Below are 25,236 nucleotides of genomic sequence, written 5' to 3' on the forward strand. Positions count from 1 at the left end.
CAGAATTTAACTTTATGTCCGGTAGAATTCTGACCAGGCATTAGTTCCGCCTCCTAAAATCTGCGTTTCTCTAACAGGGCTGCAAAATAGGGGTATGAGCAGTGTTGCCAACTTGGCGACTTTCTCGTTAAATTTGGCGGCTTTCCAAACCCTCAGGCTACTTATTTTTGTCAAAAGCGACTAACGAGTAATTGAACGACTTGTAATGGTGTTATTAGGGACTTTTCTGGTGTTTGGAGACTCACATATTGTTCAGCAGTTAACAAGGTGCTGCCGTGAGCCCCTCAGCCCTCCCATAGTACTCACAGGCGCTCGACTCACAGTTGCCTCCCGCAGCAGCTCAGCTGCAGTCAGAGCAGAGAGGAGACAGCCACACTCTCCCGCGTCGAGACTGCAAATGAATTGCGCATGAGCGGGATTTAAATGTAAAATGTAAATGTTTGTCACACTATAATAAATAACTGCCTTTGCTTTGCTTTGACTCACGCAGCCTCAGTCACTTAATCACCTCGTCCACTGTGTGTGTGCCTGTGACAAGCTAAACATCCACGTAGGTCATCATGTCACAGTCTAAACTGTATTCACTAAAGTACAGAAAGGAGTGGGAATCAAACCCTGAGTTTAAAGGATGGTTGAAGCCATTTATTGGAGATGACACACGGGCATACTGCCTTTATTGTAACTAAAAACTACTACAACTATTTCTACTTTCTACTTTTTCTAATAGAGACATTTCTGATCTACTGTCGTCTCGATTTACTCTGGTGGTTTCAAGTTTTGATCCTCCTTGAAGGGGGTGGAACCAAGCCCCCAGGAAGTGCGCCGGACTCAGATGAAAATATTTGTGGTGGCCAAACGGCGGTACTACACTTCCGTTTGGTTGCCAGGCCCGGAAACACTTTTCCCCATTGACTTACATGGGGAAAGAGTGGTCTGTAAATCGTTGGATAATTTTTTTAAAACTAAATAAACGACCCAGTATGAACACTTGTATAGCCCTTATTAAAAACATTCGTTCCTCAAGTTGTAATAATGTGCTAATAACGTTATTCTGAGAGCTATAACCCTCTGCATTATGAACGCGCATCTAACCCACGTGACCGCGCCGCCCGGCACGTTCATGTTACGTGTCCCGACCAGTCAGAGCACACTGTGCTCACAGGGAGGGTGGAGCTATTGGAGCTACAACAAGCCGTTAAAGGCAGAGAGTGAAATTCAGTGAATACAAGCAGTTTACAGAGATGCTGTTTGAGAAACCAATGTGAGTTGCGTTTATCCTTACCCATGGATGCACAATAAGAACGGACCCATATCGTCTTACTGCCATCCCACGGAGCTGTAATAATGGATATATTGCACATGTTTGCTGTAATTCATTATCATACTACATGGCCTGTATGATTAAATCTTGTACTGTAAACGTTGTATTAAATAAAGTTAATATTACCGACGTTAGATTAACGTCCCTGTAGCTTCTTATTGCACTAAGAAGCGTATTGCATATGCAATCATACTTTCATGCTAAATTTAGCTCTGTTGCTTGGATATCACTAGATCCTGTTACAGCGTAATATAAGTAAATAACGATTGATGTCTACATTAGCATAATTACTAGCTAGCTGCTAACTGCCGCCTCGTTAATATCAAATCCATCATAATAACAAATCATTACCATGCTGTCATGAACGTGCGGTGCTGTTACGTGTACGCAAATTGACGTGCTTGATGTGTGAACGAGCATTTTGGCTAAAGTTGCGCATGCGCTATGAGCGCACATACGGGTACTTCTCAGGCATGCCGGGTAATCTGTGAAGTTTCGCTCTCTCAAAAGTTGGGCCCTTTTATCATCATGCGCCATTGAGCAACTCTCATAGGAATGAATGAGGCCCCGCCTCCCACGCTGTATCCAGTTCTTATAGAGAGGCGAAGTCCCGCCCATCTACTTCCGACCCATGGGACCCCGGAAGCGGAAAATTATACATTGACGTCAATGGAGAGAGAAAAGTCATCTTTCGATCCCGTTTGAATTGTGCCACGAATGACACATATGATGTTTGTCAAATTAAAAGAACATTTTGCAAGTCAAAAAAATAAAAATGTGTCGTAAAACTGTTAAGTTACAATTTTTTTTGTGTGAAACCGCTCAGTGAACTACAGGTCTCTGGTCTCGCACAATACGCGTCACCATCACAAAGATGGCTGTCACGTTAGTAAATTTCACCTGTTTCTTTCAGAATGAGGCGAAAAAGTATAAAACGAGGTGAAAATCACTACAAGTCTGGGCATGTTGAGAGCTGTACATACACGAAAGGGAGCGGTTCTGTAAGAGCCAGCATGCGGGACCGGCTTTACAAGGTTTCAGTGAGTAATATGAGTGCAATGTTTAAGGTTAATGTCAGCTAGCTAACAAGGTACACTAAGGTGTTTTGTTTTAGAAACTAGTTTTCTCCTTAAGAACTTTGTGGTGTCTGTGTATGCTGTGGATAACATTAGTGTTCACAAGAACAAGATACACTCCCGTGTTTTGTTTTAGTTGCTCTTCAGATTGAAGCGGCCAGTTCTATATCGACTATATGTGTGATCTCCTTTTTACATCTCGTTGTGTCATTTGAGTTTATTTGCTGTGTGTAGATTCAAGGATTTTGGTTATCTTGTCCAGGGATGCAAACTTGTCACCTTTCGGCGAAATTCTCCGTTTTGAATCCAAAATAGGTCGTTTTTGTGATTCCTGTAGATCTGCAATAAAAATATTTTTTGGGTATGGGAGGGGGTCTGGGACCCGGATTAATGTGCGGCCGCGAGCTTTTTTTATATATATTATAATGAAGCGCGAGCTGTGTGCTCGAGTCTTCCTGCCTGTCGGCTCTGCTCATGATGTATAATAAGCCTCTGCTGCTCGGCGATGATGGTCTAGCTTCAGCAGCTACATTACCTACGGTGCGTTCGTTAATATTAACTGTGCGTCCGGAGTCCCTGTGGCACAGACTGGACCGCTGGTGAACAGCTGTTAGAACGGGCCGTTCAGGTGTTCACAATAGAGCTCCCTGTCGGAGCGGCAGAGCGTGATGTGCACTGAAAAGTTTTTTTTTCCCGTCGCAATATTATCGTTGAGCTAGCTAACTAGCATACATTGTCACTATCTGCTAACGTTAGCTTTAGCCTTCGTTTTCTAATCGTTTTTTTCATAGGCTATAAACAGAGGTGGTATAAGTATATATCTTGTAATTGATTAAAATTAGAAGTACTCAGTTCTTGTACTTGAGTAAAAGTAGAAGTACCAGAGTGTAGGAATACTCTGTTACAGTAAAAGTCCTGCATTCCAAATGTTCCTCAAGTAAAAGTAGAAAAGTATTATTATCAAAATATAGTGAAAGTAGCGACAGTAAAAGTAGTCATTTTGCAGATTGGTCCATTTCAGAATAATATGATACGTTTTATAATGATTGATCATGAAAGTGTTCTCAAAGCTGGTAAAGGTGCAGCTAGTCTGAATGACTTTGTATACTGCAGGGTAGCTTTTGGATTTACTCCAGGTGGAACTAAAGTCTGATTTAACACTTGATTATATTTCACATCATTCATCCACATCTGTAAAGTAACTAAAGGTATTACACACATGTAGTGGAGTAAAAGTACACCATTTACCTCTGAACTGTAGTGGAGTAGAAGTACAAAGTAGCAAAACATTGAAATACTTAAGTAAAGTACAAGTATCTCAAAATTGTGCCCAAGTATAGTACTTGTTGAGTTTATGAACTTAGTTACTTTACACCAGTGGCTATAAAGATAGAAAGACTAAGCCTTGCACAGAGGCCTGAAAATACATTTTCAAAATGCTCAACAGTGCTGCCAAAATTATAAACTGACTGCTACACAATTAAAATAAATGCTTTTTATATATTTCTATTAGATGTGACTCTATGGCGTTTCTGTTAATATTAACACTGCTGCTTTAGTTGTTCTGACTGCTAAAATCCTCTGTTATTCCTCATTTTAAAGCCGATATTCTGTGGGGTCAGGGGGCTCGGATCCTTGTCACCTTTTTCATACCTGATGAGTTTGCATCCCTGTTGTCAATTTGTTTGGTTATCTAGGCACAGCTGTGTGTGACTCCCTCTGGTACACTGGTATGTGTTTTCCTAATGTAGAGAGCATTGATTAATTAATAAACTACACACTGACTCTAGATCCTGACCAAATCCTTATTTTTTGATCAAATGTTTTTCAAAAAAATGTATTGTATATTATATAACAGCTGCAAATCACAGACCGGAGTCTCTGCTACTGTGGACCACGAAGGAGGGGATCATCATCCCCATCCCCAAAGACCCTGCATGGCATGGAAATCTCCTCCTCCTGGAACAATTCTACACCCAGCATATGCTCCCTGTGTTGGCCAGTAGAGAGGAGGACATTTAAATAAACATACTCTTAACACCCTCGGACTCTGCGTTGTGTTTCGTATGTGTGATGGGGTGTTATGCAGAGGGGAGGAAAACCGGACACAGCAGATTGGGATTGTGGTGGAGATGCTGAGCAGTTATTTAATTGTTGCGTGTAATTATTATTATACTGTGTGCTTCTTAGTTATTCCATCTTTTGCTGTAACATGGATCTGTATGTAACTCTATATTTAATTGTTATCTACCACACTTCCTTCTACATCATACACCATCATTATACATGATGGTGTATATAGGATATGTATTTATTTGTATACATATCTAAATTGTATAATTTTATTTTTCGTATTTGGGATTTCTCTTTTGTCCACTCAAATACACTTGGCCCTTTCTCTTTTCCATGTGGAAAATGGCAGCTGCATATTCTGCTTTTCTCATCTGCTCCCTGTCTGCTCATCTACGATGAGAAAATTATATAATTTTTATTTTTTATTTAACCTTTATTTAACCAGGATAGGTCTCATTGAGATTAAAAATCTCTTTTTCAAGAGAGTCCTAGTAATTAATTACTAATAATCATTTAAACCTGTTATTACCAATATTTCACAAATTCTTCATGTAAACTTAAGAGCACAGCTGTATGTTGAGTATGTCAGCTTTGCTTGGTTCATCTTACTGGGGGGGGGGGGGGGCTGCTACATGGATGTCGGTGCAGTCCACAATAATTTTGCAGCTGAAGGCAGAATGAATTTATTATTGACTCAGAATGAAGCACAACTTAATGTCATACAATACATTGACTTTATTTGTAATTGTGTAAAAAAAATATGAGCATTGATTAGCAAGCAGGACCTGGCAGGAACAGAGAATGGTGATGGATGGAGCTGGGAAGAGAGAAGAATAAAGAAAACAGATCAACTTTATTATCGGATATTAAAAATTCAATTTCAAAACAAGTTGCCGCTCCTACAGTTTTCTAGTGTGTAAAGATGATTTCACATGACCAATGCAAAATATCACACTCAATACATGTGTGTCTCTGAGGGGTGCATTGTGCCTTTGATGTATATAAATAATATACCATAACCAAATACTATTACGTACAGTGGAAATCAGGTTACCAGAGCAGGTCAGACCAGTGTGCATGTTCCTCAGGGTCTCAGCAGTTACAGGTGAGGTAAAGAAAATAAAAGAGAAAAAGGTCAGTAACAACACTTTAAAGTAACAACACTGAATAATTATCTCTTTTAATAATTTTCTCTCAGTAATCACTCAACTACTGTCTTTCCAACAAACAGATTGACTCACTCTCACTATCATCACAATGAAACACGTCCAGAAGAATGTCATGCAAAGCTGCCTGCCTTCCTTCCTTCGACTCTCCCTGAACTGCCTGATCTTTTAATGGTCAATGTTAACCATTTGTGCAGATAGCATTAAGTAGAAAAGATCGCTGATACTAATGTGGCGTTAGCCTACCTCCCGCCCCCTTAGCACCTGGTGGAGGGGGCGATAGGCTACTCTTCAAATGTTTCACAAAATACTTACCATCATGACTACTCTTACTGTTTAACATTTTGGTTTACTTCATGTTAAGGCTAATACAAATGACAAGGCTAAGTAATGTAATATAATGCTAACTAACATGCTCGCTACTAGCTAGGTAGCTAACTTGACTATGTTCCATGCAAAACATGTATATTACCTGATATGTTTGGTCCAACGACTCCTGGTCCTTTCATCAGACGGGAAGCGATAGAACGAGCAAGTGGTATGATCTCTTTTGTGATTACAACCTCGTACAAAGCACACAGGCATCTTGTAAAAGTGAATTTATTGGAGCAATCTCTTATATTTATTGGAGGGAATAAATCAGTCTTCTTCTTCCTCTTTGCTTTGCGAGTCACAACCAGTCTTGGAGCATTATCGCCTATGACATCACTTACGCGACCCAGAATGCATTTGGGATTTGTAGTCTTTCTAGTTGCGTATTATTCATAGTCTTATATTTCAGCATTTTTACGACAAACTGTGACTTTTTTTGCATGGAAATGATTGTTTAAGATTGACAAACATCATATGTGTCATTCGTGGCACAATTCAAACGGGATCAAAAGATAACTTTTCTCTCTCCATTGACTTCAATGTATAATTTTCCGCTTCCGGGGTCCCATGGAGGCTCCCGGAAGGGGAGGGACTTCGCCTCTCTATTATAAATCCATGGGTGGAACGTTTTTTTACCGCCATTACATGATATTCAAATTAGGCAATGACGTCATTTAGGGACTTCTGGCGACTTTTCGGACAGCCAATAGCTACTTTCCTTACTATGGAGTTGGCAACACTGGGTATGAGCAGTATGAGGCATGGCTACAATGGGTGAACTGTTCGGTATTTTAAGCAAAAGACTTCACAGACATGTTTTGTATAGGTATGGCCCTACAATATATTTTTCCAATATAGCATAATAGGTCCACTTTAAGGCAATCAGAATTAATTGACAACCCAAACCTCAATGAGTTAACTTACCTATCACTTACAATCCAATGTTTATCTACCTCTAGCAACCCCACAGTCCTCCTATTCCATCTTTCCTTAATGCTCCACTCATGCCTCTATCTGTTGTTGCTCTGCTCCTCCAGCCGTTTTAAAGTCAATCTTTAAAAATGTTGGAACATTGCGCCTGGTTGCAGTTTCCCCAGGCTTCAAACACGCAGCCAGCAGAGTCTGAGATTATCATGAAAGACAATCAAACACGTAAGCAAATAAACACGCAGTTGGAGATGCGCTCAGTCCTCCATTTGATTCATCATGCAGTAAAACAAATAATTTAGGCACTCACCACAGGAGGTCACCGCCACTGAAATCACTTCTGACTGAGCCTGACGTGTTTTGTCCTCCAAGTGCTTGTTTGTTTGTTTGATGCCTGTTTGTTCGCTTTGTCACAAGATAACGTACATTACCATAACGGGGAAGGTGGTGCATATATTTTTAACAGGCCCCCCTCCCCCTGTACAAACACATACATATTACCACCTCCAGTGTGTAAATATTAGCGAATTAATCAGAGCTCACAATTATAAAAAGGTGTGCCATATCATATATACATACTGCATGCATGCACACTGGATATATATATATATATATATATATATATATATATATATATATAACATTCGCTGCTGTCCAGGGTGCTGAATATCAAACAATTTCCTACATTATTATGCAAACATACGTTGATATATTCATCCCTTATAGCATTTGCAACTTAAATGAAAGCTCTGAGAGTAATGCGGTGGTTCAAAATCATTTCATGCATTAACTGTCAGCCAATCATATTAAGGGTTACCCAATAATTCATCATCTGAGCTGCGCACATCCCTGACCACCATCTGCATCAGCTTTGTGGAATATAGTTTATTCATAAATGCATGAATTACTCTCGTCATTCCACCCAAACCAGCAAGCCTTTAAAACGTGTTCTTCTACCAAATCCCGTCCTTTGATTGTCAACATTAAGGTTTATTCACATCTCGAAAGCAAAGCTGACAACCGTTCTACTCAGCTCAGAGGTAAATTAATGCTCCTCATCTCTTTTTCTCTCTCTTTCCCTGGCATGGTTTTCACTGACATTTCAAAGGCATCACTCCTCTCTCCTCTCCCTCACTTTATGATTTCATTCATCCTTACATGCTAATTACTTGATGTGTTATTGCTCTGGGTTTTCAAGAGACACAAGACCACAGACTGTAAACTCACACCAAGCATTTTACTAATCCTTGGGGATATTACTTTGTGAACACATCATCTTAAAAGGAGTGAATGTATGTTCAACAACCGATTAGTCTCTCAAATGTGCTGATTTGTGAGGGGACCAGAGGATTTTCTGTGGATTATCTGGCCTAATTGGTAGAATGGGAGTGTGTCTGTAGCTCCCTTAGCAATTGATGGCACCTCAGAAAGTGTGGTGTCTTACACATATTAATTTATTTTAAATGGAACATAACGGAATGAAAAAAGTAATTAAGTGTATTTTTATAACATTCAGCTATGTCCATTTTGAAAATGGTTTGGAGGGGCTTCTCCAAAAAAAAGAAAAAGATAGCATGGTGTTTTCTCCCGCTCCACACTGGCTCCTTTGTACCGAACCCAGCTTTGACATCAACTGGGTCAAACATTAGGGAGGGAGGGCAGCAGCTGGACCCGACCCTCAATGTCACCCTTGTTAGTCGACCTCATCCATGTCAGTCACTGGCACTCCGATTGATTTCCCTTCTTTTGTCTGTGCATATTATCTCTGTGTGTTTCTGACCAGGGCCCTCAGACATGTTTCTTGTTTCCTGCTGACATCACACATGTGTGTGCAGACAGGCAACACATGCATGCAGGCATTAAAAGGGTATTATGTATGAAATAATTAAACTTTGATGTGAAAACATGTAAAAAGGCTGTCTGGATAGACAAATGTTATTTCATTTGCATTGTGCACATTAAGTTAGAGAAATTAAATGAAAAATTAAATAAATCATTTGAGACTATTGACACTGATTTAATCTTTTGGGCTATTATACTGTTTAAAGTGAGCATGCAAAAACTCCCATTCTAATCTATTTATCCATATTTTTGTCAAATACATTAAATATTCTCAAATGCCTAGAAATAAAAAACTCATATGGAAACAAATAACTAATTCTCTATCCCCAGTTCTGAACCCATGGCACCATAAATAATGACTGGCAGCTGAAATGGGACTTTGTGACTTTAAGATGTGTCTCGGGGAGATGTGGTCTATCTATTGTTGATGAGACAAAAGCGTGAGTCAGATTCATATAGGAGTGGCGGGGAATAACTTCTCATATCCTCATATCACAGTCACAAAGCCACCCAGCAAAACTTCAATAACCCCCACACTTCTCTCTGGACATGGGTGAGTGCGCTGTATCTTTAATAACTCTTATCATCTATTATTAATGTGATTTCAAAATGTGGATTTCAATAACTGACTAATGTTGCCTTTAATATATCCTTTCTCTCCTTAGACATCATGTTGCCCTTGTGCACTGGGGGCATAAAGTGCTGCAAATTAATTCAGAGTTTTCATTCATCACAAGCATTTTGATATCTACAGATGGATTATAGATGTATTGATGATACACTCTGTGCCATTATTCCTAATATATGATGTACTTTAACAAACAATGATGGTTTCAGAAGGAGCACAAGGGCTCAGCCAGGATGAATTGCTTCTTAATAAAGAAAGGACTCCCCGTTTCCTTGTCTAAACTTTTTACAACAAGTATCAGTGTCTGACAGAGATGGCATTGACTCTCATCATGCCAAGGCCGTATCGGGTCACTCATGTCAAAGAGGTCGAATACTCCCACGAGTGTCACGGGTATAAATTAGCAAATGTCCAAGAGAGATATGGACCCAAACAACCTTTGCTAATCGTCTTTTTCCTGACTTTCACACATATTTAACAGCTTTTGAGTCATGATTGATAATTTGACTGTGACTTAAGTTGACTTAAGTTTTTCATTGCCATATCTACACTCTGCAATGTGCACATGAAAATAAAGCCTTGAATCTTGAATCTACTGTAAAAGCTTTAATGTATTTCAAATTGAGGCTATGGTGGCCTGATTACTTTATCACTGTAAGCACTGTTGCAGCAGGGCACAGCTGAAGCGTGGGTGTCTGCAGGCGCTATTATTTTTGGGACTCTAGCTATCTTCCTGCTGTTACTATTTATACTTTTGAAGCAGTTTGTTGAACTTCCAGCCTGTGTTTCCTCAGACTTAAATCCAATATGTTGTGAAATTGGCATCAGGTAAGCTGGCTGAAACCCTAACCCTAACCTTTGTCAGGATAAAGCTCGCATGTGTATTATATAGTTGTTTTTGACCCAATAATTTCCCCTAAATCCAAGTCAATTTTGAAGGCGTCATAAATCACCAGAATGTTTAATCGTATTGTGATGATTTAGCCATCTAAGCATTTCTAAATATGTATCGAAACAACTCTAGTTTTGAGTGGGTTTTTTGTTGTTGTTGTGATAATATTCAAATTGCCCCTCACATTCATTATGCCTCCACCCACCCTTTGAACACTTGAACCCACATCCCACCGGCATTGACACTCAGTAGCATGGTACCAGTCGCAGACAGCTGTGGGGGCAGGGTGGCCTGAGTAGAGAATTACCACTGGTGATGAGATTGTCCTGGTGACCCCCTGCCACCATATACTACGGTGCGTGTGTGTGTGTGTGTGTGTGTGTGTGTGTGTGTGTGTGTGTGTGTGTGTGTGTGTGTGTGTGTGTGTGTGTGTGTGTGTGTGTGTGTGTGTGTGTGTGTGTGTGTGTGTGTGTGTGTGTGTGTGTTTGTGCATGTGTGTGTGTGCGTGCGTGCGTGCGTGTGTGTGTGTATTGTGGCACTATGGCCTTTGTTTGTTTGACATCGCTGCCCTTTGTTCCTCCCTGAACATGGCAAAGACAATGGATATTTTATCTGGAGTCACAAAGAGACGCTTTTTCTTCGGACCACCATCTCTCTCTCGCCTCGTGACGCCTGTAATCGCCAAAAGAGAAAGAGGGCAGGACCAGAGTGAGAATAGGGCTGAGCTGTGAGGTGTTGGTACCAGCAGAGGAGCTTTTCGCATACAGATGAAGTCAGCGCAGAGACCTGTTTTACTGTAGCAGCAGCTTGCAGACAGCACTGTTCATCAGTGGTTGGCATTGGGTTCTCTCTTGTTGTGGAGTACAGGATCAGAAGCAGCAAATGTTTCCGGTCAGGCAGCCTTGGCTTTGCAAAGCCTTAGGTGCTTTCCTCTTCCCATTTCTGTCAATGCATTTATTAACACTGGGGATGTTTGCTACCTGCTTCAACAGCACAGCTTACACTGGAGGAAGTGCATGAGATTACTGTGAAGTCAGTGCTGGCTGATTTTGTTTGGACGCTTTTATTGGGAACGCTGCTTGAACTCAATTTTTTTTATTTTTCTGTTGCTTTCATGCCTGTTGGCGGAGGAGTGGTGTGTGCTCATGGATTTGCAGACCAAGCAAGGCCTTTTCGTAGCTCCCCCACCGGGTGAAAGAGTTCCCCGTCGTGTCGTAGATGTGTTGTGTGATTATTTGTGCGGTGTGTGCCGCCTGTGTGCTGATGTATTATGCCCCCTCAGGTTGCTATGATTGCTGTATCCGGTGCTTTTGGGCAGTGCCCTACCCATCCCTGGTGGCCACCCTGCTGTTATATGCCGGCATGGCGTTATTTTGTGGCTGTGGGCATGAAGCGCTGTCCAACACCGAAGTCCTTGTCGAGACTTACTTCGCCCGCAACACTCAAGACTTTACGATCATGGCCTCCTTGTGAGTGACACTTTAATGCAACTTTTGACCTCTCATGAGTTGTCTAATATGTCTAACCTGACTTTCCTTCCTGTGTCTAGCATCAAATACTTCCAATATGTGATCTATGGCCTGGCATCATTTTTCTTCCTCTATGGCATCCTGCTGCTGGCCGAGGGATTCTACACCACGAGCGCTGTCAAGCAGACCTTCGGTGAATTCAGGAGCACCCACTGTGGCCGCTGCATCAGTTTGACGGTGAGCAGTGGGAGGGCAAACATGACGTCAGTTCACTGTTTAATGCTGAATGCTGGTTGGTTTAAGCTCTATAAGCTCACTGAAGTGTTTTCTTTGAATCATCTGATTCACCTCGATTTTGAAATAATCTGTGACCTGCTTTTTATTTCGACAGTTCATCATAGTGACATACATCTTGGCCTTCATCTGGCTGGCAGTGTTTGCCTTCACTGCTATCCCGGTCTTCTTCTTGTTCAACATGGAGCAGACCTGCCACAACATCAACCTCCTGGCTGAAACCACCCCCAGCATTAATCAGCACGGCTGGATTTGCATTGACGCCAGGCAGTATGGTGCGTTGTCCTTATAAATGCTGACCCTCTACCTGATGAGAATGCTAATGTGTCCTATAAAAGCAATGAATAAATCATTTGGAGTGGATGCCAAGCTGCTTCTCTAATTAGTTATGAAATAATGCAGATAGCTGCATCTTTATCTTAATTCCTTCACACTGAGGCTGTATGCAAGCGGGAACCTTAGTGCGTCATAACTCATCATGATTCAGAAACGGTAAGAGATACTTACGTCATGTCTCCGTTTAAGGTCTGCTTCCTTGGAATGCAATGCCAGGCAAGGCTTGTGGGATGACCTTGGCATCTATTTGTAAAACCAGCGAAGTGAGTAGCTGAATATGAAATTCCCTTTCACTCAGTTCTCAGTGGTCTATTGGATACTCAATATATAAACTAACTAACCTGTGTTTATGTCTTACAGTATCACGTCACCTATGACTTGTACATAGCAACATTTGCTGGTGCAGGTGTCACTCTCTTAGCCCTGGTGAGCAATTGCTTTCATAATTGTCTTTCTTTCTTTCTTTGTTGATTTGTATTGTCCTGTGTTGTTGTTCCTTGGGGACAAATAAAGGTCATGAATATGAACTTGATTTAAGGTGCCCTTGTAAATATTACCTTTGTACTCGTAAATGAAGGGTCACTCACTCAAATACCAGAAATACATAATGAGCTTTATATAGCCATGAAGAAGGCTTTGGATTAGTGTGGTCAGGTTTTGAGATGTTTGAGGATGACTGATGTCCCAAAACAATGGTATTTTTTTTTTATTCTGTGATACTCAAACCATTGAAAAATGACTTTCAGGAGAAAAACCTCTTTTAAGGCCTAACTATTATCTCTCTCGTTGGAAATCCTTTCTGTCAAAGAAAATTGTTCCAATAGTACCAAAACTGTTCAAAGCAAAGTATGTGGATTATCCTGAGAAACAAACACACATCAAAGTTTATTTTCAGTGATTACAAAAATCCACCTGTGTGTAGTAGGCTGGCAGCTAAAATCCCAGAAATCGATTTCTCAAATCTTGGAAAGCTCATTAACAAAACAAAACTTCCTGCTTGGCTGTACCATTTGAGGGAGGTAGGATTTATTTGGTGTGGATTTGGGTGAATTAACACTTTAAAAAGATGATTTAAAAAATTTGTAGTGCGAGATGTATCCTTGCCCATGCTGTTTTTTCATCTTATGTTTCAATATTTTCCTTTGCAGTTTGTGTATCTGGCGGCCACCACCTACAACTACGCAGTTTTGCGGTTCCTGGGCAGGAAAGGGGTCCGCTAAGGTCAAGACCTCCGTCCCAGTGAACCCCCTCCTCTAGCCTTGAGATGGACAGTCAACACCAGACTTCCTCCTGGGAAACAGCACCTTCCAAACCTGCTATAATATGTCTTTATACAAATGTTTCTCATCACTGAACAACAGACAGAGAGATGAAGATAATTCTCACCCGCAGCGAGCTCCGGCCTCCTCCTCACATCCTCCTCTAAGATGATTCTCTCAGCTTTGTTGTTCATTTTTTATTTCGCAGGTTGCATTTCAGTTTATTTTATGAAGCTTTATTGGTGCTGATGCTGTTGTCAGATTGTGATGTATGACGTTTCATGAATAATTAAGAGCAATGACTGCTCGCCTTGCAAATCATAACTGCATGCACTCGGCTCAGTGTTTACTGATGCATATTTTGGATCTGAATATGATTTTGCTGCTGCCTCATTATCACCATCTTGTGTAGCAACCTCATGTGAACTAAAGCAAGGGAACCAGAGATCTATGTTTGGGTTAGGTGTATCGTCCCATCTCCCTTTGTGCTTTCAGTTAGAATACATGTACTTTGCATTCACTCAATGCATTTCTGCTTAGTTTAAATGCCACTGCTTAGGAGGGGAACAAGGAGGTGTATTCTTATGGATGTTTTGGGGTTTCTGCTTGAAAACGCTGTTTTTATGTTACTGGGGTGTTGATGCTTCAATAACGTGCCTCCAGGTGACTCGTGTTTAATGTGTAGCCCTGCTACTTAGTGAGAAGGTTGTGTTTTGTGTTTTTAATTAAGGCTGAATAAACCATTTACAATTGGGACAGTTAAATGTGATTTTATTCAATCATTATACAGTTTGTCGCAATACAAATATGTTATGTTGATTGTATTTTAGGCCAGCATCTTTGGTTATTTCTACTAAAAGTAACATGCTGCCAAAAATCATTACAGAACTCTTACATTCAATAAACTATGTTTTAAATAAACTTTCAGAAGGTAAATTGGTTCAAAAACAATACAGGATATTAATCACTTTGAGTCTTCTCCAGCGACACCTTGTCCAAGTTAGGCTTCAGATCACGAGAGTTTTATGAAAGCAGCCACCACAATGGATCACTTGGCCTTGCAAGAAAACGGCGGTCAGCAAATCTCCCAGGGCCATAGCACACACGCCACACTGCAAAAACATACTCAATATTAGCAATGCAATCAGGAAATATAATATTATACATATATGTTGCCGAACTAACAGAACAAACCTTTAGACAGTCGGGGTGGCAGGTCATCACAGGTTCATTGAGGAAGAACTTCACATTTCCATCAATGAATTTGTCACAGTACGAACAGACATTGGTATTCCTGCAGTAAGGACAAAAGTTAAAATAAGATTATTACCAATGTTAACCTTTGTGTATAAACTTACGGTCTATAATAGAGGTTTTAATAAGTTATTACATTAACGCTGTGGAATTTTGAAATATGTCAAAGATTTTAAAAAAGCATCAGCAAAAATGAATTTAACAGTGGCTCTTGAGCTTTCAGAGCTAACTCACTTGTTGGCCTCATTGGAGTTTTGGTTCTGGTCGGCAGGTTTAGGATCATCTTGAGGCTCGGGTGCAGCTGCAGTTTTGGGGTGCTCCACGTCCAATGCCTTTGACTGTTCAACGGGACTGTCAGAAGACTTATCCTGAACGTCTTCTAAAGCTGGTACAGGTTCAAGAAGAGCATCCTCGATGTTCAACTCCGTCACAAGATCTGCTGCTTTCTCAGGTGTCGGTTCAACTATTTGCTCGACAACAGTGTTATCAACAGTCTGGACTTCAGCTACCTGTTCGGCTTTGGTCTCCAAAACAGTCTCTGCTGAGGGTGCAGACTTGACCTCACACTCTACAGACTTGACTGCAGTTTCAGCTTTCGTAGGAGATTCAGAAAAAGTATCTGCCACTACATCAGGAACTTGTTCAACTCTGACTTGGAGAGGAGCCTCTGTTTCTGCGGCTAATGTCACAGCAGGTGTCTCAGGAGATGACTCCACAGCAACCTCAGCTACAGCCTCAACAATATCTTGGACAGCAGCCACTTCTCCTGGTGTTGCATTAACAACGTCACTCGTGTCAGATGGGGACACTTCAGTTACAGTTTCAACAACTTCTACTGCAGCCGGTTCCCGGGAACCTTTGTCAAAACTTCCCTCTGTAGCCATTTCAGCAGCAGGTTGAGTGGACACTAAGTCAGGGACTGTTTCAACACGGACTTGGATAGGAGACTCTTCTCCTGCTGCATCTGTAACAGCAGGCCCATCTGTTGGTGACTTCACAGCAGCCTCAGCTAACGCTTCATTTTCCACAACCTCAGCCACAGCTTCAACAACTTCTGCTGCCTGTTCTGGAAGACCTTCCTCACAACTTTCCTCTCCAGTTTGAGCAGTTGATTTTGCTCCTCCCTCCTCCAAATGTGTCACATTTGCCGACTCTGTTTTGATTGAAGGTTGCTCTTCAGGTTTCAGTTCGACCACAGGGGCCTCAGGGACTTTAGTGATGCCTTTGCTCTCCTCTGTTCTTGCCGCAGCAGAGGTTTCTGCAGCAGGATCTTCCGAAGGAGCAACTGTAGCCACCCTGGGCTCATCGAGTTCTATTTTTGGCTGCTCAACTGTTGCATCAGCTTGATCTTCCTTGATTTCTGCAGTTGCATTGGCAACTGATTGCTCAGCTGTCTTCACATCAGACACTGCCTCTGGAATTTCCTGTGTTGAAAAAACTGTTAGGGCTTCATCCTTTTGGATACGTTCTGCAAAATGAAGCTCCGCAACAACATCAATTGGTTCTACATTTGCCTTGTTCTCTGCAGCATTTTCTTGCTTGTTTTCTGCATTTGTGTTGGCAACTGATGTTTCTACTTGTGCCTCAACATTCAGTTCTTCAGTGGGTGCTTGGGTCCTGTAATAAAGGGTCTTCATTATTTTTCAGAAAATACATGAAAAAAAATCCTTAAAATCAGAAGCAGTTACAATCAGTAGAGAGATGCTCTAAAATACTGACTTTGCATCGTCTGTGGGCCCCACTGTTGACCCCTCAGGCTGAGCATCTTTTGGGGGAATAACTTCACCATTTGCATGATTTGCTGAATCGCTAAAAACATAAAGCAGAATATTAATAATGATCATGTAATATATACACATTATTTAAAGTTTACATTTTTAGAATAATTGAGAATAATAATGCATTAATGCTAGAAACAAGTGGACTGTGGATGCTTCTCATAGTTTGCATAAATTATTTTTTCATTAAAATGCAGCCCATATACTACATACCCTTCAGATGGAGCCGTTTGGAGGGTAGTGCTCGGTGGAGAGTCTACTGCTCTAAAGGGGGAGAATATGAAACAAACTTTGAAAACGACCTTAGCATTTACAACCTTAAAGCAGACAATACCAAAATAGCTAAATATATCTTGTTAATAATTATTCACAAACAATATACACAAATCAGGTTTAAACTACTAAAGCTGGAAATTGCCATTAAAACCAAATGCTCCATATCGAGATGGTTTAAATTCTGTGCACGTAAAGGTGTTATGCACAACATAACAACAGGTCACTTCTTTCTTACTGTATAATGTTAACAGATAAAACCTCATCAGTAAAGGATGTATGAGTTATGGCAGTTCCCAAATATGACTCTTCATTCTTCTTTTATCGCCTTAGTGTCAGGTTTAGCTTTATAACCTATAAAAACTTGCATAAAAAGTCTGACCTGCATTAGACGATTAGCACAACAAATCACAGAGAAAGGACACAAGCATGCAAAAAGAAATATGAAAAAAATGACCAGCTACATTGATTTATGAAGCAAAGCTGCCAAATAGAGCTTTAAATGACAACAGAAATCTTATTAACGATGTAAATATCACCAAACACCTTGAACAGTGTGGGGGTGGACCTGTTTTCTTGCACAAGTTAGAGGCATGAGTCAATTGGTTCCAGTGTTTGTCTCTCGTATATTGACATTGCTGGTAATAGATGGCAGCCGAAATTGGATTGGGTCAACCATGCTTGCAGTAGCAAAACATCTTGATGACCACTACATTAATATGATAGATGTTAAGGCCATGGTCTAGCTGTAAACACTAAAATAAGAGTGTGAACATTTGCAATGATTTAGTGACTGAAACTAATCATTCAAACGAATTGCCATTGTGTCATAGCAATGCATATGTATCTTAATCTGTCATGGAAAAACACATAGGCCTACATTGTGTAGCATCATCTATAAAAGTACAGTCTATGGTAAGGTGGTGTTAGAATGTGAGGTTATTTTGTGTTGTTGTTTGTTTGATTCTACTTAGCAATAATAGTTCCACGTCATATAAGCATTGTGATGTAATGAATAGATTTGATCTGAACTTCTATACATTTTGACAACTATTTGTGTAACAGGAACTTCAAAACTTTTATTTTGGAGACACTAACACTTTACTTCCGGTTTTCTTCCGCTTTCCCTGGCTTGTGATGCTAGCTGCTAGCCGTTTCATGCTAGACAGTGAAAACGTGCGTGCTGGTAAGACTTGACCGCCTAATTTAAACTTTTTGAAACCTACAGAAACTTAGCTACGACTGTAGACGTTACACTGCCAATGGGTTTGTATTTTTGAGCGCAATTTAGTCATAAAAAACCACCAGGCTTCACATTATTCTAGGTACCCGACAAACAGTATCGTTACTGTGGGCGACCATTGATGCATTAACAGAACTCTCAACCAGCACAAGACAGTGATCATCTGTCCCCCAGTAACTAAACATTATTCCAAAGACTCCCAAATTAGGAATCTGGTATTTTTAACAGGTTTCTCTACGCACATGGAGAGCTTTAACGGTTAAGGAATTTACTAGTGCAATATTATTTTGAGTAGGCTATAAAAATGCATGTATGCCTTTACTAAAATAACATGGAAAGTGTAAAATCGGTGGAAAACAAATGGATTTCCATTATTTTTATATAAATAATGTTGAAGATAAACATGTTTGAAACATTATCTTCAAATCTCTCAATATTATAATTTTTTTTAATTAAACATAAACAGTCAATTGTTTATTATACTGTATTTCAAATTTGACTTGACAGCATTGCATGTATCGTGCATGTGGACCTTGAGTTGTGTGTATTGTTACCACCGTCTTTTCACAAATAATCAGGACGAAAAACTGATTTCTAGGTTTTTATCCAGAGCTGGTAATGTGTTTTGGATGGATAAAAAATTGCATCCCTTTTCTGTCTTTACACAACATTACTTAATTCATAACAACCTTTAGTATAAATGATTGGTTATATTAAGCTTTGTGATTTTCCTTACACTTTTTAAAAATAATTATGCTTTTTATCATGTGTGTTATTCATATTGAGTGTCCTGTGCCTTATGTCCTAGAAAAAATGCCATCTAGAAATCATCTCGACAAAATCGGGAGGAAGAAGAAGAAGAAATGGACGGAGGAGGCCATGGAGCGTGCGTTGATCGAGGTGAAGTCTGGGAGGTGTACGGTGAGACAGGCTGCCAAAGAGTTTGGAGTCCCTAAGTCTTCCCTGGGGGACAGAGTGAGTGGACGGGTGACACCGGGGAGCCGCAGCGGGCCTGCTCAGCTTATAACATCTGCGGACGAAGAGCTGTTGGTGGAGTTTTCTTTATACATGTCCAAGCATGGCTTCCCTCTCACAAAGCAACAGCTGGTGTCTTTTGCATCATCCATTTACAAGCGGCAGCATCGGAGGGTGGCGTTTTCTAAACTAGGCCAGACCTGGTGGCTCAATTTTAGAAAACGTCAAGAAAAGAATATCACCATTCAGCCAGCAGACAATGTTGTTCGTGGGAGGACAGTGCATGTGAGAAAAGAAGCATTGGATCCGTTTTTACACTTACTAAGCACTGTCATGGACTCTCGTGGGCTCCGAGACAAGCCTCATCAAATTTTCAACTGCAATGAGACGGGCTTTCAGCTGGGCAGGAAGAGGGTGATTCTGCCTAAATCTGCCAGTCTGGGCTGCAAGCCAACGTCAGGCTCCAGAGACCACATCTCCGTCCTGGCTTGCTTTAGCGCAGCTGGAGAGGACATTCCCCCGTTTATTATCTACTCAAAGGCATACCCAGGGGGAGTATGTTACAAGACTCAAGGGCCTCCAAACGCACTCTATGGATGGTCCAACTTGGGGTGTATCAACTCTGACCTTTTCAAGAAATGGTTCCTCAAACACTTCCTCCTGCACGCACCAAAGGAGCGTCCGCTGCTGCTGATTTTCGACGGACACAAGTCTCCGGTGAACCTGGAGGTGGTGGAAGCAGCTCGTAAGGAGGACGTCATCCTTCTGTGCCTCCCCCCTCACTGCTCTCACATCCTGCAGCCACTCGAAGCAGGCCTCTTCATTCTCCTGAAGAAGCGCTTTGCTGCCCTCGTAGGCGATGGTTGTGCCCCTGATTCTCACTTTGCTGTCAGCAAGAAGGAGTTCTCAGGTGTGTTTAAAGAGACATATCAGGTGGTGAAGGAAGAGGAGGGTGTGAGGATTGTGAAGGACGGCTTTAGGAAATGTGGCATCTACCCACTGAACCACTTTGCTTTCAACGAGGGTCATTTAATGGCATCGCAGAGCATGGGCTCAGAAGCTGGATGCTCCCTGTCCCCATCAGCTGAGGGGGAGAGCTCACAGCTGCTGGACCCCCATTCAGACTCATAACTGCACAGTCGGACATCAGAACCTTTAAGGAATGAGAGTTACTGCTTTATCTAAACCTGGCCGATCATTTTAAAAACTAAAGGATGCAACACCTCCCTCAGCTTTCTCTCAGAGAGCCAGAGGCTAGCGGTGCGTTTATGAATTAAATGTCAATGTTTTTCTCAGATTTCAAATTTAAATGAAAATATTTAAATGCTGCCCATTAGCAGTTTCCAACCTGGGGGAGATTTCTCTGAAATTACATTTTCATTAGTCAATTAAGGGTTTTATTGGGATATGAATTTTAAAAATATATTCCCGCTGAAGAAATTAATATATTCTTATCATTACTGTTCTTTACATGCTTAGATAAACGGAAACATTTCAAACTTGGCAACACTGTATTCTCTTGTTTAAGACTTACAGGAAGTAGTACATTGGGGACATTTCTAAATCTATTTTGATCCATGCAGAGGATTTGCAAAGAATAAATACTTAAAAGTTGTTTCTAAGGGGTTTCTTTCCAAAATGTTGAAATCTGCTATAAAACAAACAGCGAGAACATGAGGGATTATAACAATGTCCTTTTGGTAATAATGATAGGACGCTATGAGGCGGCTAACTCATCTCAGTCGTGCATCATATTCTTCCTTTGCTTGAGCATGTGAATGTACTACTCGGCCCATTACGAAATGTTCAGAAAAGTTGAACCCTTTTAAAATTGGGGAGTGTCTCAAGATAAATGTGTTGAAATATTGTAATGTTCTCCATTCACACAGATGAATGAATAAGCACTGCAGTATTATCTCAGGGAGAATAAACAGAATAAATATATTCTTTGAATATTTCTGCATTACATATATTCCATAATATAAGCTTAACAGTGTACTATTAAGCAAACTATTTAGTCATCATTCTTTGATGTGATTACGTGTGGGTGTGTGTCTGTGTTCCATTCAGATGATGTAATCGCAATGCAAGAGGTACAGCTGGCAACAAAACACAGGTGGGGAAAACTACTGCAAACATTAAATTAATGTTTCAAAGCATATTTAAACAACTTATATAAATATGATCATTTATCATGATGGTGACTATATGCTCAGCATAACACGATTCTTATTAAACTCACACACTCAAATTGATTCCTGGTAAATAAATACATTATAATTACATTTTAAAATGTACATTTGGAGCCATGTAGGTGTGGAGTTAAAGCAGTTGTTTTTCTTGTGTGCCTTGGGGGGGAATACTGGAGTCAGAATGGCATTCAGATCAATGCTCCATCAGCCAGCTACCGTGGGCCTGCAGTGCATTGTGGGTCCTTATGGAAGCAGCAGCTGCCCATGGCTAAGTTAATGTTTATGTATGTTATCATCACAGATGGGGATTAGTGCCTGCAGCCTTCATAGTTTTTTTATTCACGGACGCAACAGTCAATAGGAAAAGTTCAACGCCACCGTCCACGGTGTATCAATATGGCTCTCTGCACAAATATGTATAAACACAAGATGTGGCAGACTGGGGTCTAGTATATAACTGTTACAGGATTCAGCTTTACTGCTTTTTGCATACCTAAAAAATAACTAGTTTGTTAAATCCATAAAAGAAAAGACCAATTATGCATTATATTTTTGAATAAAATAGTGTCTTATATGTTTACTAGTGATGTGGAGAAGCTTTCCAAATCACTGTGAAGCACTTGATGTTGAAAATAAATCAGTTTCAAAGCTTTAGATACTGTTAAGCATGGCGCCATCTGCTGGACAAACCTTGGTATGGGTTTTTATGAATGTTTTGGTGGTTTTATAGAATTACTGTATGCGTGTTCATTTGCTTTCAAGGCAACAACATGCAGGTACTCACTCAAATATCTTGACTTTGGACAGGACGTATGAGCTCAGTCTGGCCGGAGAGGGTCTGCTCTCCACAGCCTGGTTGGTACTGCAAGACAGAAAAAAGTTGTTAGTTTGCAGCATCTTTGTTGCACCATTTCTCTGTAAAAAAAAATCAATTATTGCAATGAGAAAAGATAAAGAGTACTGAGAAAAAAAACATTAACCACGCCTTGCAACTCTATAGCACATCTGTAAAGTGCAAGATAGAATCAGATTTAAATTTGTGATAATTATATTGATTTAAATCAAAATTTCATGATAAATCTAGAATCTTAACCACTCAGAATACCTTGCTAGTTCTTCCTCTTTCTTTTCCTGTTTTGCCCTCTGGATCCAACACTCATCATTCTTCAGTGAATTCCGCACCCTGGTGGTTTTGAACACCTTGTTCCTGTCAACCGCTACAAAGACACACACACACACACACACACACACACACACACACACACACACACACACACACACACACACACACACACACACACACACACACACACACACACACACACACACACACACACACACACACACACACACACACACACACACACACACACACACACACACACACACACACACACACACACACACACACACACATACACACTTTCTGTCAGCACTAGGTTGGTATCAGCAATACTCACATACTGTTTTCAAATCTTATAAATGGATGAAATAATAAAATATTGAATTCAAGTGTGACTTACCTTGTGACATGATGTTGATATTTGCTCAGATGTTTAACCTGATGAGATTTAAAAAACACAATGTTTTATCCCAGATTTGTATTTTTAAGTTAAACAGCAAATATAACAGCAATACAACTAATCTACAGTATATATCTTGTACTTTAGTTGCTTCCTTTTACCTTTTTCTCTTTCTATATGCTCACAATTCAAAGACACAACATCTCATACACGACCCGTCCTACTGCATTCTGATGTGAAACCACCTACTCTTCAAAGTGACATTCAAGCACTTGTCATGTATTACACTGACTAGTGTCAACATTTGGAGCTATGATATATTATAATTAACTATTTCTATGCTAAACTGAATAATTTCACCTTGAGTAAAAAAAGAGGTGACAGAGTTCTGTAAAATTCTCTCCCACATATTAATTCTCCATATTTACTAGTTGCTCTTTTGCTCAGGCTCTCAACCCGCTCTGTGTTTACAGCTGGTGTCCTATCAGTGTTATAGGGCTAAAAGAGAATTTAGATATATGCACAGTGTATGCATTTATCTAAATTCTCTTTTAGCCCCCCTTGACATTTTGACCTACACTTTGTGCTTTAATCTCCTTTGGTGGGGCTGTGTCAGCTCCAATTAACCAGGTCAAACCCATTATGCATAGAAAATGAAAGCAATTCTGACTTTGTAATGAGCCCTTAACCCTGCGTAGTCAATGAAAATGAAATTAGAAGTTGAAGACTTTTTCTGCACCATATTTTTGTTCTCACCTGTTCAGGTCAGCTGTGTCAGCGCAGAGTGAAGTGTAGCCTCCTCTGGGTCTCTGTCTCAGGCAGCTAGAGTCACTTCAGCCTTAGCAACCACCCCGCCTGTCACTTAAGTCCCCTCCCCCTGCTGGAGTGAAGGATGCTGCCATGCAGGTTGGGTGGGCGGGATGCATTTAAAAAAATGTGTTGTTTTATATTTTCTGTTTCCTGGAGCAAGAAAGGTAACCTTCTACAGCCTCCCAAGTTTTCACAATCACTATATCCTGACCTATAGCTTTGTTCACGCATGTGTTTTTCAAAATGTGGCTAGAAATGAAACCCTGCAGACTATGAGCTAAAAAAAATTACAAAAACATTTAAATGTCTACATGTTAATATTTGAGTCCTGCACCATTTTAGGTCTTAGATTCTCATTTTGAAATTCCATTTCATAGATTTGTATCCACTGCCAATGACTGCTTCTCTGATATGGTGCTCATATGACAATAAGGCAAGGAAACATTGTTAGTCATTTTAGTGTGGTTTCCCTCTTGGCTCCAAAGAAAAGTATTCCTTCAAAAACATGCAGTTACAGAGCGGGGCTGTCTAGGAATCAAGAAAGACCTGATTTCATACTACTAAGAATTGTATACTCCTTCATCTGAGATGTCACCTCACCTCTTTGCACTGGTGTTTAATACTAGTTTAATACTAGATGAACATTACATTTTTACATTTGTATGTGTTTTGTATAGGTTTCTAGTTATTGTACTTTTTATCATGTTTTTAATTATTGTTTTATTATTGTGCTCCCATTGTGTTATTTAATATTGTAGTTATTGCCTGTACAGCACTATGGTCAACGAAAGGTTGTTTTAAATGTGCTGTATAAATAAATAAAGATTGAGATTGAGAATTCCAGTGCAAAACATCTGGATCTTCTCCAGTGAAACTCAAACTGGCTCATCGAGAAAGTTAACCTCAGTCTTTTTAGTTATTTTTTCTGCTTTGATTTACTACTACTTATTTACATGCCCTTTTTTTAATTGACTCTACTTTGATGTTGCACACTGCTAAAGAGCTTCCAAACACATTCCCATAAATCAATGCACAATAACAATATAGATGTATTGCTGTTAATTAATTTGCCAATAACTAAATTAATTACTGTGTCTGTAAGGAGATGTTTCATATGTTTTTTTTAATGTAATTTAAGAAACTCAACAGAACCTGGAGTCAAAAGGATCTGCAAGACAAAATGACAAAATACTTCTATCCTTTGGGTAATGTTCCATAAACATGCCCTGAATCAAATGAATATTCAAAAGGATATTGCACATATTATTCAGCTCTTAAACACAATCAAGCACACACACAAACATACTCACAGCTTTTTTTAGGAGCATGTCAGCATGTCGAAACTTTTCGTGTTCTCGTGTGAACATTTGCATTTGAACCTATAAACGTATAATCTTTTAGGAATCCAGCAGAACCTCCTCTGTATGTTTTCCTCTTTGGACCTCAGCCAACAATTTCAGTAAAGCATTCCTACAGCACATTATCAAAACAAGACGAATGCACTCAAAGCCATAACATAGACAGTATAGTACA

General features: G+C 40.2%; 3 protein-coding genes and 1 long non-coding RNA gene across 7 annotated transcripts in view; 2 read left to right on the top strand and 2 right to left on the bottom strand.

Annotated features, from left to right (window-relative positions):
• Positions 1 to 7,299, bottom strand: part of LOC307017786 — a 29,320-nt gene extending 22,021 nt beyond the window's left edge. Inside the window, exons 1-2 of the long non-coding RNA XR_013802254.1 lie at positions 7,246 to 7,299; positions 6,944 to 7,130 (exon numbers count right to left, since the gene is read on the bottom strand). This is a non-coding gene — a long non-coding RNA (uncharacterized lncRNA). The remainder of the gene's footprint in view (positions 1 to 6,943; positions 7,131 to 7,245) is intronic.
• A 1,877-nt stretch (positions 7,300 to 9,176) lies between these two features.
• On the top strand, positions 9,177 to 14,409 carry plp1b (proteolipid protein 1b). Of its 2 annotated transcripts, none has more exons than XM_079647560.1 (7): positions 9,177 to 9,330; positions 11,580 to 11,766; positions 11,847 to 12,003; positions 12,158 to 12,335; positions 12,586 to 12,659; positions 12,757 to 12,822; positions 13,545 to 14,409. In XM_079647560.1, the coding sequence occupies exons 1-7, from the start codon at positions 9,327 to 9,329 to the stop codon at positions 13,614 to 13,616; spliced, it is 738 nt and encodes a 245-aa protein (XP_079503686.1). In that variant the 5' UTR covers positions 9,177 to 9,326; the 3' UTR covers positions 13,617 to 14,409. The 2 variants fall into 2 exon arrangements, with proteins under 2 accessions (XP_079503686.1, XP_079503685.1); XM_079647559.1 differs by lacking the exon at positions 9,177 to 9,330 and adding an exon at positions 10,833 to 11,219.
• LOC307017783 (uncharacterized protein) lies at positions 14,046 to 25,195 on the bottom strand. 3 transcript variants are annotated; one of them, XM_079647556.1, is made up of 10 exons: positions 25,014 to 25,195; positions 23,650 to 24,871; positions 22,894 to 22,931; positions 22,476 to 22,587; positions 22,155 to 22,232; positions 16,901 to 16,951; positions 16,629 to 16,718; positions 15,144 to 16,526; positions 14,850 to 14,949; positions 14,046 to 14,767 (listed from the first exon to the last, which is right to left on the bottom strand). In XM_079647556.1, the coding sequence occupies exons 3-10, from the start codon at positions 22,901 to 22,903 to the stop codon at positions 14,663 to 14,665; spliced, it is 1,929 nt and encodes a 642-aa protein (XP_079503682.1). In that variant the 5' UTR covers positions 22,904 to 22,931; positions 23,650 to 24,871; positions 25,014 to 25,195; the 3' UTR covers positions 14,046 to 14,662. The 3 variants fall into 3 exon arrangements, with proteins under 3 accessions (XP_079503682.1, XP_079503681.1, XP_079503683.1); XM_079647555.1 differs by having other exon boundaries at positions 14,046 to 14,949; XM_079647557.1 differs by lacking the exons at positions 22,155 to 22,232; positions 22,476 to 22,587; positions 22,894 to 22,931; positions 23,650 to 24,871; positions 25,014 to 25,195 and adding an exon at positions 18,059 to 18,156 and having other exon boundaries at positions 14,046 to 14,949.
• Positions 17,915 to 21,133, top strand: LOC307017784 (uncharacterized protein). The gene is made up of 2 exons (XM_079647558.1): positions 17,915 to 18,146; positions 19,012 to 21,133. Exons 1-2 carry the CDS (start codon positions 18,098 to 18,100, stop codon positions 20,307 to 20,309), a joined length of 1,347 nt encoding a protein of 448 aa, XP_079503684.1. The 5' UTR covers positions 17,915 to 18,097; the 3' UTR covers positions 20,310 to 21,133.
• Positions 25,196 to 25,236: the final 41 nt, after the last annotated feature.

This window comes from Notothenia rossii (genome assembly GCF_949606895.1).
Source record: "Notothenia rossii genome assembly, chromosome: 9".
In the NCBI taxonomy this organism is placed as follows: domain Eukaryota; kingdom Metazoa; phylum Chordata; class Actinopteri; order Perciformes; family Nototheniidae; genus Notothenia; species Notothenia rossii.

Coding starts and splice junctions, on each gene's coding strand:
- plp1b (XM_079647559.1), top strand. CDS start 11,180: ATGTTTCCGGTCAGGCAGCCTTGGCTTTGCAAAGCCTTAG. Junction 12,004..12,157: donor GCCGCTGCATCAGTTTGACG/GTGAGCAGTGGG, acceptor TTATTTCGACAG/TTCATCATAGTGACATACAT. Junction 12,336..12,585: donor CATTGACGCCAGGCAGTATG/GTGCGTTGTCCT, acceptor TCTCCGTTTAAG/GTCTGCTTCCTTGGAATGCA.
- LOC307017784 (XM_079647558.1), top strand. CDS start 18,098: ATGCTAGCTGCTAGCCGTTTCATGCTAGACAGTGAAAACGTGCGTGCT. Junction 18,147..19,011: donor CAGTGAAAACGTGCGTGCTG/GTAAGACTTGAC, acceptor CTTATGTCCTAG/AAAAAATGCCATCTAGAAAT.
- LOC307017783 (XM_079647555.1), bottom strand. Junction 16,527..16,628: donor GGGCCCACAGACGATGCAAA/GTCAGTATTTTA, acceptor CCTTTATTACAG/GACCCAAGCACCCACTGAAG. Junction 14,950..15,143: donor AACTCCAATGAGGCCAACAA/GTGAGTTAGCTC, acceptor TCCTTACTGCAG/GAATACCAATGTCTGTTCGT.